General features: G+C 35.4%; 1 protein-coding gene across 1 annotated transcript in view; it reads left to right on the top strand.

Moving 5' to 3' along the window:
• Positions 1-3,416: 3,416 nt before the first annotated feature.
• LOC132357408 (charged multivesicular body protein 1B2-like) overlaps positions 3,417-13,265 on the top strand; it is a 34,015-nt gene continuing 24,166 nt past the window's right edge. Inside the window, exon 1 of the mRNA XM_059910823.1 lies at positions 3,417-3,537. Within this exon, the coding sequence (XP_059766806.1) occupies positions 3,522-3,537 (16 nt within the window). The 5' untranslated portion in view covers positions 3,417-3,521. The remainder of the gene's footprint in view (positions 3,538-13,265) is intronic.

Genomic DNA, 13,265 nt, shown 5'->3' with positions numbered 1-13,265 from the left:
GTACTATATAATGCACCATTCTCTTTTCTGATGTATTCCTTTCTTTCTACTTCAAGGAAAGTTTAACTGTCATGTACCATTTAATTTTCTAATCATCTTGAAATTGTTTGCTAAAATATAACAAAAACGTTGTTGTGTTGTCACAAAACAACCTAAATTAAATTTTAAAAATTAAGTAATTTAAATTTCAACTGCAATTGTTTTATAAATGTTTTTAACTTTAAAAAGGAGAGCATGTTCTTTGTAATACAATGGATTGCAAAATATTTAGAGAACTAAGAATGAAGAATCATGAAAATAACTCAATTTCCTGGGGGAATTATAATTACCACATTAGCTTTATTCATGCTAAAGTTTAACACATTCAATAGCTGCTGAGTTAAGACACTATATTGGTTCTTTACATCTCAATTATCTCAGTAAAAATTCAAGATCTCTTAAAACACACCTAAGTTTCAATAGGTGAATTTTACCATATCTGAGTTTATCAATATGTGACTTATGTTGTTTCAGTTAAACCTTCTTATGTAGAGTTAACTAAGTCCCAAAAGAACAGTTTGGGAGGTCCTATACCTATCATTTTTATCACTATAGCCCTGTTCTAAGAGTGAAAGAAGAAAAAGGTAGTTGCCTATCTAGGTTAGACAGGGTAGGTGGTATTACTAAATCTGGTAGAGTGGAAGAAACAAAGCCAATATCTAAGATAACCTAAAACAACAGGAAATATGACTAAATACAATGAACAATGAATGAATAATTGTGCCTAGGGTGAGAGAGTAAAATTATAGTTTTAAAGACCACATCTGGCTTTAAAAACACTAACCTTAATCATCACTATGATAAACTAAACATTTCCATATTTCATACTAACATGTTTAGGAGACTAAAATAAGTTATTGATCTTAGTGTTTAATCAGAGTATGTGTTAATATAACACCAATATATTCTTAGAGGATATATTAATGTGGAAACAACCCAAATAACCATCATCAGGAGAATAGATGAATAAATTATGATATATTCATACAGTGGAATACTCTATTTCAGTGAAAATGAATGAACTATGGTTACATGTAGTAACACAAATAAGGAACATTATGATGAGTTACAAAAGCAAGTCAAAGAAGAAAGAAAAACAGTTACAATTTCATTTACACAAAGTTCAAAAACATGCAACGCTAAAGAACATATTGTTTAGGAATGCAAATACTATTGGTAAAACTATTAAAAAAACAGAGAAATTATATATAAATTCGAGACAGTAGTTGCCTCGAAAGAGGGAAGGAAAGGAATGTGATTAGGAAAGGAGTACATAAGGGAATTTATAGGGAATGGTAATTTTCTTTTCTCATAATGGGTGATAAGTCACAGGAGGTTGTTGTATTGCTTTTGTTTATTCTGTACTCATGTTTTACAAATATTATTTTATAGGCATTCAATGTTTAATAAAAACAATTAAAATTTGATGTATTTCCTTTCTCTGTAATATATTTGCTCTGCCATAAAACAAGTTTATGATTTTAACAGATTTCAATTCCTTGCTTTCAACAGCAGCAGTTACAACTGAATATGCATATACATTAAATAGTTCTATTATTGTGCCTAAGATCAAAAAAATTACTAAATCTAACTTTAAGAAATAAGATGTCCAAGGAATAATATGAGGGCAATTTTTGGGTAAAAATTAGTTTAGAACTCATAAAAATAAAAACAACTTCTTAATCTTCTAACTGGTTAGTAAATCAAAGATATAGGCTATGTATTTTTTTTTTTTTACTTTAGATGGACAGCAATAACAAATTTCCTAACTGAACAAATCTCTTCAGATTTTAACTTTACTAAAAACCTGATCCCAATCTAAGAAGTTCTACAATATGCAAAAACACTTTAAAAACACTTTTAAAAAAGGCTTATTCTTTTAAAAAAAGAATATAACTAAAATACATAAAACTTGGAAATGCTTAAGCTTTAGTGGATTGTTCTGTCAACATGTGGATTTATTGAAAGAGCTGTGTTAGCACATGTTAAAAACCTAGGGACGAACTTTTTAAAACATTTTTTTTTTACCTTTTTACCAAAAACAGAATTCTCAAACTGTGAAATACAGTTAGTGGTTTACCTAGTATGGAAAGTGATGAAACAATAATGAAATCTGTCAACTTTTGTCTGTCTCCATAAAAGTACATCTTGTGTCCCAAATATATACATATGGAGAGATATAAATAAAAATCTTTATACAGTTTCACCTATGGAAGTGGTTTACAGATTGTTCTTCCCCAGAACTATACTCAAAAAGGTTTTTCCAGCATTAAGTGTTTATAATTCGATAAGTCTGAAGCCTACCAGTAGTCAACACAAAAGAGTAAAACACTAGCTTTTTGAACCATTTTAGTTTTCAATAGGAAATGATCCTAAAGATAAAAAGAGGCTTAGCCAATTATTTACTCATTATTTTCCCCACATATTTAAATATTAACGATAAGAAAAATTTTAACGCCAAGCTTATAAAATTCCTTCATAAGGGTATAATTATTCTAGCTATTTTTTTCCCCCAAAGTAGTATCTCTTAGCTCTTTCCTGGAATGTCTAAGAGTTTTGAATTGAAATGCAGCGACACCAACGCCAAAGATCCCCTTCCTTCCCATAAATCTAGAGATTCAGCATCTAATAAATTACCTTTGGATATATTAATAACTCACATATAAATGCTAACCGCTATTTAGCATTTCTATTAACCTCCCGTCCATTAAAGATTTGGTAGTAATTTTCATATTTTACACCATCTATTATATAATAATAATAAACTATTTATTACGAATATATATTTCACAGCAACCTCACCTCTTAAACCTAGGCTTACTTTTTTCGTCCTCCCCATCTAACCTAAAACTTTAGGATCATGATCCTTTTTAACACTTCAATTGAACCTCACAACTCAAAACTACCAACCCCGCTAATCCCTTATTTCATACGATTATAACGTTTTTTTTAAGTACTTTAAAAGCCCTATACCTTTTTCCTTCATCCGTAAGACAAGCTCTGAGAACAAAAGTGAGGGGTCAAGGATAGTGTGAAATCTGAGGGAAGAGGTGGGGCAGAAGGTTAAAAAGAGTTTGGAGGAGGACAAAAGAAATAACTAGAAGGTCAGCTGGGTGACGAAAACCTTTAGGCGCCGGTTAGGCTAGGGTGCAGCTAAGGACACGAGGGGGAGGGGCTTAACCGCTTGCCCTCTAACCCCCAACGCCCGGAAGCGACTGCAACACGCCCTAACCACCCCTCAGAGCGGCAGCCATTTTGGCTTTGCTCCAGCCCCGCCCCTCGGACGCAGACGGCTCCATCCCCCCACCCCCACCCCACCCCCACCCCACCCCCGCCTTCCTCGCGCAGAAACTGGAAGTGGGATTGCGGACGTAGGAGCCAGGCAGGCAGCAGCTCAGGACTGGAGTCGCGCTCCAAGCGCACTGCCGTCAAATCCTTGCCGCTGCCCCTGGCTGTCGCCTCCCAAGAAAAGTCGTGGGACCATGTCGAATATGGAGAGTATCCTTTCCTTCTGAAAAGCTGCTGTTAGGGCTTAAAGAGGTGGGGGAGAGGAGGGCCTGGGGCCCTGGAAGGTGCCTGGTGGTGACCTTTTAGGTCTAGTTGAGGAGGGGTGAGGGTTCTGACTCGGATTGGTAGGCGCTGGCAGCTTGTTTTGTTTTGTTTGTTGTTGTTTTCCTGGTAGCCGCAACCATCCTGAATCAGGGGACGTGGGGCTGCTTTGAGAAGATTACTGAACACGAACCCTCCCTTGCTGAAGGCTACTGTCACCTGTTCTTCCAGTGAATTTATCCACTTCTGAAAAATCGAAGGAGAGTGGTGTGGAAACAGGCGACAGTTTGCCAGAGGTTTGGGGCAGAGGTATAGGTTTTGAATGGGTAACGAGGGCAAATAGTTTTTGTGGAACATCTTCCTTTTTCTGGATGGAGGTGACTGGTAATGAGTTCTTAATACCAGCCCTCCGAACTAAGTTGATCGCTTGCTTGCTAATAATCTGATTTAGCACGTGAGGAAACTCATAGTTTCCTAAAGCCACAAAAATCCATCAGTTGCACCTGTTACCACTTAAGCAATGAGTTCGAGGTTAGGAACCAAGCTGTGCGAAGCTCTGAATTGAAGAAGGATGAGATTGTTTTTCACAAGTGAAATACCATCACAGGATTTCCATGTCGCTGTCCTTCTTCCAGAAATTGGCATTACAGAAATAGAGTAGTTTGATATCTTGCTATTGAATGAAACATGGCAAAATAACAAAATGTGGGTCATAGAAATTCTTTGATAGCTCATATTGAAACTATTTTCATTCATTAATTTGTAAGTCTGAAATATAGAAAGACATTTGGTGAGAGGATTAAATTATGTAAACTGTACTGAGAATATTGGTAACATATTTGGTGCTGAACTGGCCAAGTTAAACCAAGAATAAAATGTGAACCTTTGTGGAGGTGCAGAAATAGGTCATTTCATGAACAGAGTAGATGACTAAAAGGCCCAGTTTAAAGGATATAATTTATAGAAGTGTAGTTGTGTTAGATGATTTTTATTAAAGCACCATCATAAAAGAAAGAGCACTGGATTATGAGTCAGAAGATCAATTTCCAATCCCAGTTCTGCCTTTTAAGAAACATGTGAGTTAGAACAACTCATATAGCCTCTGTCATGCAATGTTTACTCATCTGTAAACATACTAACTGACCTGCCAGCCTTATAAAGCTCTTGTGAAGATAAAATGAAATGTAAGGGCTTACTAAATTATGAAGTTTTGAACATGTTAAGTATTAAGAAGTAGAGTACAAATTGCTATCTTTTTCGCCAGATCTTTTGGAAGGGTTTGAGGTAATAGCTCTAAAACTGCTTTTATTTCCTACTTTAATAATGCAAGTTACTTTTGCTCACCTAAAAACCTACTTTATGTGATTTCCAATAATAAGATAGTTACTAATTTTCTTTCACTGAAAAGTATGTATGCCTGACTATAATTAAAAATAATGGTACTATTATCAGTAGTTTAATACATAACAAAAATGAACTGTAACTACTCTTAAGTCCATCAAAGGAAGTGAGGACTTCATTCATACCGTCTGGCAGTGATTAGTTCTCTTGGTCCTTTTTTTAGAATCCAGACCTTTTCCTTTGAGTATAGAGGAAGAAAATGACATATGGACTCAGACCTGTCTTTCATAAATAAATAACTTGAACTGAAACTTGAGTAACATTTATTTGTCACCTATTTGAAATGCAGAAATCTCATTGTTACAGTATGTAAGAAGAATAAATGTGCCAACACAATTGAATTAGCATGGTAATTGTGACTTCTGTCTTTGGGCAGTTAGATACACTGAAGTTATGTTGGATTAGATCCAATATCATTTTAAACAACTTGATGGAATAGCCAAACTATTTATTTTTTTAAATTTTAATTACAGTATGGTTGCTTTACAATATCATGTTAGTTTATGCTGTATGGCAATGTGCCTTTTCCTGGGGAAAATATTTGTCGCTGACATCTCTTTCTCTAGGAGATTCTAACCTGAAAAAGGTTGAGAAGCAACGAAGTAGATAATAGGTACTGTAGACATAAGAGTAAAGAAAGGGATGTTGTGAAGTGGACTGGTATCATTGTCTCCTTTTGTAGTCACCTAGACAAATGAGACTATGTTATAGGCAAAAATTGCCAGCAACCTTAAAAATGCTCTCCATTGTGAATGGCTTTACATCCTAAAGCAGAATTACAGATCAGAGTCTCTGAGGCTTTGCTAGTGTTGACAAATGTATTGTGATTTTTTAACCAAGATATTAATAATAGTTCAAATTTTGTTTTTTAGATATTGTCACCTGACAGTAGTCTTATAATGTATGTCCTGGCTTGCTAGTAGTATGTTGTCTTACAAGAAGTATTTTATGTAAGGAATGCTTATCGTTCATCATTTGATGCTATTTGAGGATCAGTTCTGAGCAATTCACTATGAAAGTTAAAATGCAAAAAGAGAAATAAGAGTTGAGCTGGCTTTGAATTCCTTCTTGTTCTTCTATTCACAGTTAATTACCCATCTCTAGGCTTCAGTTTTCACATCTGTAAAATGAGGGAAGTTGACAAGCGATCTCTAAGGTTTCTTTCAATTCTGAAGATCTCCCTGAGTTTCTGTGTTCCCAAACTCTACCACCCAGACATACACAAGGGATGATTAAGATGCTGGGAGCTGAAAAAGAGGAAATTTGGGTATATAATGCCACTTTTTCTCATCAAATGTATGAATAACCATCTATGGTATGGCACCACTGCTTTATTCTGGAGCAGGCAGGTGCTAGTAGAACATTCTTATTCCTTCCTCTTACCTTCTTTGTTTTCAACCTTTACTTCTATGTAAAGGATTGTAAAATCCTACTGTTGGCACTTGGAATCAAATAGCTTTCTGCCCTACTATGTTGGGATAACTTACTTTCCCTTTGTGTTGCTCCACCCACTTCAGAGAGGTAGGCAGGACGTAAGAGTTCTACGATGAATTTCTGCTAGTAAACTGACTAACCATTTTTCTTGAGGAAGCAGATTGAAATCTTAGAGCAAGGTTTCCTTCTGTATGCATAATAAATATGTGGAACCCTAATAATTGTTATTTATTTAAATTTTAAAGCAATAATCTATTAAGGCATAGCTGATTTCTCCCCTTTGCCTGTCAGCAGTGTAATTGCTATTGAAAGAAATCACACAGAATGTTTTTTTTTCTTTTTAAATTTATTTATTTATTTATTTTTGGCTGTGTTGGGTCTTCATTGCTGCGCGTGGGCTTTCCCTAGTTGTGGAGAGAGGGGGCTACTCTTTGTTACGGTGTGCGGGCTTCTCATTGCAGTGGCTTCTCTTGTTGCGGAGCACGGGCTCTAGGCATGTGGGCTTCAGTAGTTGTGATGTGCGGGCTCAGTAGTTGTGGCTCACGGGCTCTAGAGTGCAGGCTCAGTAGTCGTGGTGCACTGGCTTAGTTGCTCTGCAGCATGTGGGATCTTCCTGGACCATGGCTCAAACCCGTGTCCCCTGCATTGGCAGGCAGATTCTTAACCACTGCACCACCAGGGAAGCCCAACATAGAATGTTTTAAAGACACATTGGGATTTTTTTATTCCCTGACTAGCCGTATTGCCCAGTTAAGATAGGTGACTTATCTAAATCATGAGGTGGTAATGACAATTTATTGAACATCTACTATGTACCAAACTTTGTGCTGGGGATTTTATATATCATCTCAGAACCTCAAAACAACCCTGGAAGATGGGTGGTATTGTCCTCATTTTATAGAACAGGCAATTAAAGCTAAGAAAGCTACAGAGCTTGTAAGTGTAAAGAATCTGGGCTCGGCTCCAAAGTCTCTGGTGTGTTCACGTTTCCATAGTGCCTCCAGAACTTACAGTGTACTTCAGTTATATTTGATCAAGTCCTAGGGTTATGCAGAGCTACTCTTTCTATATATTGACATTCCATTTGAGATTTTTGCTTTTAAAAGAGTTTGGAAAACCATGAATCAACACAATCACTTTAAGGAGGACCTAGCTTAGATTTTCTCGAAGACAAGTCTAGTTCATAGATATATTTCCTATTAAGAGGTACACCTGTATGATGTAATGTTTTAAATTTTAATTTTATAGAGTTAGAAGGTAGGGAATACTACTTTCTGAAAATTTGAAATAATTGTTCAGATGATTCATTGATTTTCTTATTTATCAATCCCAAGGGCTAAGTGAGTTAGTGTTTTGCTTTTGCATGGATTTTGGCAGGAGGAGGGAAACCTATTGCCATTAATGGAGATCTTTGAGACCAATTTTTCAGAGTCAGTGTTTATGTTAGCAAAAAAGCAAGCATGGTGGTGTGTGATAAACCTCATAGTGGTTAAGAGGAAGATGGTAGGGAGGGGAGGAAGAAGGGTACAGTGGGCAAAGGAACTGTATGTGAAGACACAGAGTCAGGTAACTGGTGGAGGCCATCATCACTGAAGCACAAGTTGCTGGAGCCTGGGATTACCCAAGATCTAGTTTAGGGCCTTATGCATTATTCTGTACATGTTAATATGTATTACTGTTCAGCCTTTCTAAACCTTCAATCCATCAAAAATAAAGTATTTCAGTCATTGTCTTTTCAGCTGGCAAAGAAAAAGAAATACTGTCTTAATAGCAACCACTTTGCCAAATTGAATTTATGATTAGTCAGTGAAGGAGATTATTCTGCCAGTGTTATTTTTTCCAAATAGAAAAATACTCCAAGGATTTACAGCCAACTAAAATATCTAAAATATTTCACAGTATATCAACTCTGGTTCATAGTTCAATTTAGTGGGTGAATCAATGCCATTATTTTCCACATTAGCAATAGAGGATATTCACTTATTGTAGTGTATACAGAAGGTGATTATTTGAATAGCAGGCACCTGAATTTAAGAATCGCATACCTTGGTTGTAGAAGGTACCCGAGAGTTAGAGGCAATGTTTTAGACCCAGGAGTGTTTTGATTTCTGGCCTAGGACAAAAGATACATCATCAGAAAAACACTGGTTTTACAGGTTGCCTGGGCTACATAGACACATATGAATATATTTGGCAGAGGTGGTAGTCTAAGATATGTAGTCCTCCTCTATGGAATCATGTGCTTTACACTATATTTATGAGTCAAAATGAGAAAAATAAGAAGAGACCATGTAAAAAGTATTTTCCAAAGCCAAATGTATTCAATTTTAAAAGCCATCCTTTACTGTGAGACTCTCCTTCCTACATTTTTGGTGTTGCTCTATTCTTTCTGTTAATTATACCAGTCCAAGGATTTTTTAAAAAGTCTGGGATCTGCTATGACATTGGTTTTCTCACTCTTAGCCGCAGAGCCCTTTTTTTTCCTGAATGGAATCATGTAGAATCCTAATATACAATAGAAATAAACATCACTGTATTAGTATAAACTTATTCATAAGCTTATATGTGTAATTGAGTCCTCTTGCCCAACATCAGTGATGCTTTTTCCCCAGTATATCAGGTACCATTGCAAAACATTTTTTCTACTATTCATTTACTTAAAACTTTTGAGTACTTCTGTTAATCACTGCACTAAGCTGATGGTATAAGGATAATTAGGATTCATCCTTATTCTCAGGGTGTCCATAGTCTAGTTAAAGAAGTAGACATGTAAACAAAGAATTATAATGAAATACAGAAAAGTACATCAAATATAAAGTAACATGGGAATACAGAGTAAGTAGCTACTGACACTGTAAATTTCAAATTAGTGTTTCCACAGAGTATACTTAAAATTTAGGACCAGAATGTATGAAAACAGCCTTGGAGACCAGCTATTTTATATTAAATTTATATCAAGCACAAAGAGGTTCAACGTATCCAAGTTATAATACTACTACACATTCCTAACAGCATTGTCCATATACCAGTATTATTATTATTATTTTTTAACATCTTTATTGGAGTATAATTGCTTTACAATGGTGTGTTAATTTCTGCTTTATAACAAAGTGAATCAGTTATACATATACATATGTTCCCATATCTCTTCCCTCTTGCATCTCCCTCCCTCCCACCCTCCCTATCCCACCCCTCTAGGTGGTCACAAAGACACAGACCTACTAGAGAATGGACTTGAGGATATGGGGAGGGGGAAGGATAAGCTGTGACAAAGTGAGAGAGTGGCATGGACATATATACACTACCAAACGTAAATAGATAACTAGTGGGAAGCAACCGCATAGCACAGGGAGATCAGCTCTGTGCTTTGTGACCAGTATTATTTAATACATGCTTTTGGGTTTTTTCTTTTAATTTTCAAGCAACCCTCTTTTTTAAATTGCAAAGATACCATCTCATGGAACAGGACTATAAACTCTTAATCTAACCTTTTATTTGAAATGAATTTTTTACAAAAATCATGTAACTTTAACCCTCACCCCCCCCAAGAGCAAGTACAAAAAAGAATAAAAGACCAGTTACCTGCCACTGGGCTTAAGAAATAAAACATTACCAACTCATATCCCTTATTTCCCCACCAAAGGCAACCACTGTCTAAAAGTTCATATTTATCATTTCCATGCATTTGTTTATATTTGACCACATACATGTACATTCTTAGGATATAATTAATGTCTTGCATATTTTCCAATTTTATGTGTGTGGTATACTGTTTTCTTTTTTATTCAAGATGATTCTTCAAATTCATTCATTATGTCATTTTCACTTTCACCTCTATGTAGTTTTTTTTTTTTAACATCTGTACTTTTTTTTTTAACATCTTTATTGGAGTATAATTGCTTTATTGTAGAAATATCACACAATTTATCTATTCTATTTAGTGATGAATATTTAGGTAGGTTGTTTCCATGGTTTTCTGTCATTATAAACAATACTGCTATGATCATTCTTGTACATATTTCCTGTGTCAGCTGGGGACAGTTTCTCTATGGTATATACCTAGGAGTGGGATTGCTGGGTTGGAGACTATGGGTATTTTCAAGTAATGATTCTTTGATGATTTCCATTGTAATCTATATACCTTTTATTTTTCTTATCATGCTTGGTAGGACTCCAGAACAATGCTTAATTTATATATATATATATATATATATATATATATATATATATATATATATATATAAAATGATCACTTTCTTGTTACAGTCATCCCTGGGTATCTGCAGGGGATTGGTTCTAACACCCCCCCCCACCGCAGATACGCAAATCTGCAGATATGCAAATCTCTTAGTTGGCCCTCTATTTGCAGATGCAAACCCATGGATACAGAGGGATGACTGTACTGATTTTAAAAGAAATTCTAATTATTCACTGTTATGGATGATGATTGCTCTAGTTTTTGATAGATATATTTTCAGGTTAAGGCATTTTTTGTGTGTTTTTTTTCCATTCCTAGTTTAGTAGAAGTTTGGTCATGAAATATTCATCTGAAAGTTGGTTTGATGAATACATCAAATATTGGATTTTATTTAATGTTTTTTCTTTATATGCTGAGATTATCATCTGTGTTTTCTTCTTTGACCTCCTAATGTGGTTAAAATACACAGATGGATTTTTTTAATGTTAAACCATCCTTGTATTTCTAGGCTAAGTCCATCATGAGTATGAGGTATCTTTAATACATTGCTTGAATAAAAATTTTGTTCTTGGTCCCCACATTTTGATTCTGAATGATGAAAGTAACTGTTTTCAGAACATTGTTACATGATGTTTTTAAAGTCTTGGCAGCTACAATTCAGAGTAATTAATTGAAGTGATAGTCTTATGTTCATTCATTAAAACTGCATGCAAAAATTCCACGGGGGTGAGAGGGAATATTGCTTCATCGCTAATATTTTGTTTAGTATTTTTGCCTCTCTGTTCATAAGTGAGTTTAGTCTATGTGTCCATTAATATATAGTATCCTTTTTTTGATTTAGGTATCAAAAGTTAGGGAGTGTTCTTTATATTTTCTATTCTTTGGAAGAGTTTGTATAAGATAGGAATTGCTTTTTTCTCAAATGATTGATGCAGTGCACCAGTAAAACCATTTGGACCTGTGACTGTTGTTAATTAGTTACTTTGTTTATATGTTAAAATATTTTAGCATATTGAATCAAGAATTTAGAATTCTATTTATTTGTTTTTAGTTCATTTCGGAAATATTGTTATATGATGGTCCATTCTGTCTAATTCCAATTTTTTGGCATAGTGTTCATAATTTATTATTTTAAAGTAACTTTATCTGCAGTTATTTCTCCATTTTTATTTCTACACTTTGTTTATGCCTTGTCTTTTTCCTTAATCGCTTTCTGTAGAGGTAAGTAAATATTATTATTTACAGAGAACTCAATTTTAAACTTTTTGATCCTTTCTATTATATATCTGTTTCTATTTTTTCCCTCTGAGTTTTTTTCTTATACTTCCTTCGGATTTATTCTTGTTTTCCTGACTTTGTGAGATGAACGCTTATCGAGTTAATTTTTAGACTACCTTCCTTTCTATTGTGAGTTTTTAATGGTAGAAATTTCCATCTGAGTATGGCATTAGCTTTACATTCCACAAGCCACATTCCACTCATTTCATTGTCATTCAAGTCTATTTTTAAATTAAAAAAATAAATTCTTAAATCCATATATATAGTCTTTTCCAAATACAGTAAGTCCCCTACATACGAGTGAGTTCTGTTCCAAGATCAAGTTCCTAAGTACAATTTGTTCGTAAGTCCAACAAAGTTATCCTAGGTCCCCAGCTAACACAATTGGCTATATAATACTGTACTGTAATAGGTTTATAATACTTTTCACACAAATAATACATAAAAAACAAGCACAAAAAATAAAACATTTTTAATCTTACAGTACAGTACCTTGAAAAGTACAGTAGTACAGTACAACAGCTGGCATACAGGGGCTGGCATCGAGTGAACAGGCAAGAAGAGTGACTGGAGGTGGGAGATGGTAGAGCTGAAGGATCATCAGCAATAGGAGATGGAGGGCAAGCTGCAATTTCACTCACGCCTGACGTTGATGGCACAGGTTCTGGTTCCTTGTTGGATTCAATTCTATCTACCCTCTTGAAAAAACGATCCAGTGATGTCTGGGTAGTAGCTCTTTTTTTCTCGTCATAGATGACACAGTAGCACCGGATTGCATTCTGAACGGCTGCTGCAACCTTCGTGTACCATTCTGCGTTCGGGTTCTGTGCCTCAAAAACTAACAGTGACTCCTCAAATAAAGAAATCCCCTTGCCATTACCTGCGTCGTGAATCTCTTCGGTTCTTCAGTTACTTCTTCTTCCTCTTGTCTCTCTTTGCCCTTTCTCTGGGCCTCCAATTCCATAAAGTCTTCATTAGTAAGCTCCTCTTGTTGCACAGCAAGGAGTTCAATGAAGTCGTCCTCTTGCAGATCTAGCTTGAAATAAAGATATTGTACTACTGTACTCTATATAATACTGTAAAGTACACAAAGCACAACCACTTGTAGAGGATGCATGCACGTGAGAATGTACACCAGAGACATGAACTAACGTGATTGGACATGCAAACGCACGTTCGCATCTTTGAAAGTTTGCAACTTGAAGGTTAGTATGTAGGGGACTTACTGTAGATATAGATATAGATATATGCGTATTTAAAATAAACTTTTAGGTGACTTCCCTGGTGGTCCAGTGGTTAAGACTCCGCACTCCCAATGCAAGGGGCCTGGGTTCAATCCCTGGTCAGGGAACTAAGATCCCATATA

This window comes from Balaenoptera ricei, chromosome X, assembly GCF_028023285.1.
Source record: "Balaenoptera ricei isolate mBalRic1 chromosome X, mBalRic1.hap2, whole genome shotgun sequence".
Taxonomy (NCBI): domain Eukaryota; kingdom Metazoa; phylum Chordata; class Mammalia; order Artiodactyla; family Balaenopteridae; genus Balaenoptera; species Balaenoptera ricei.
This window is presented reverse-complemented; position numbering and strand designations above follow the sequence as displayed.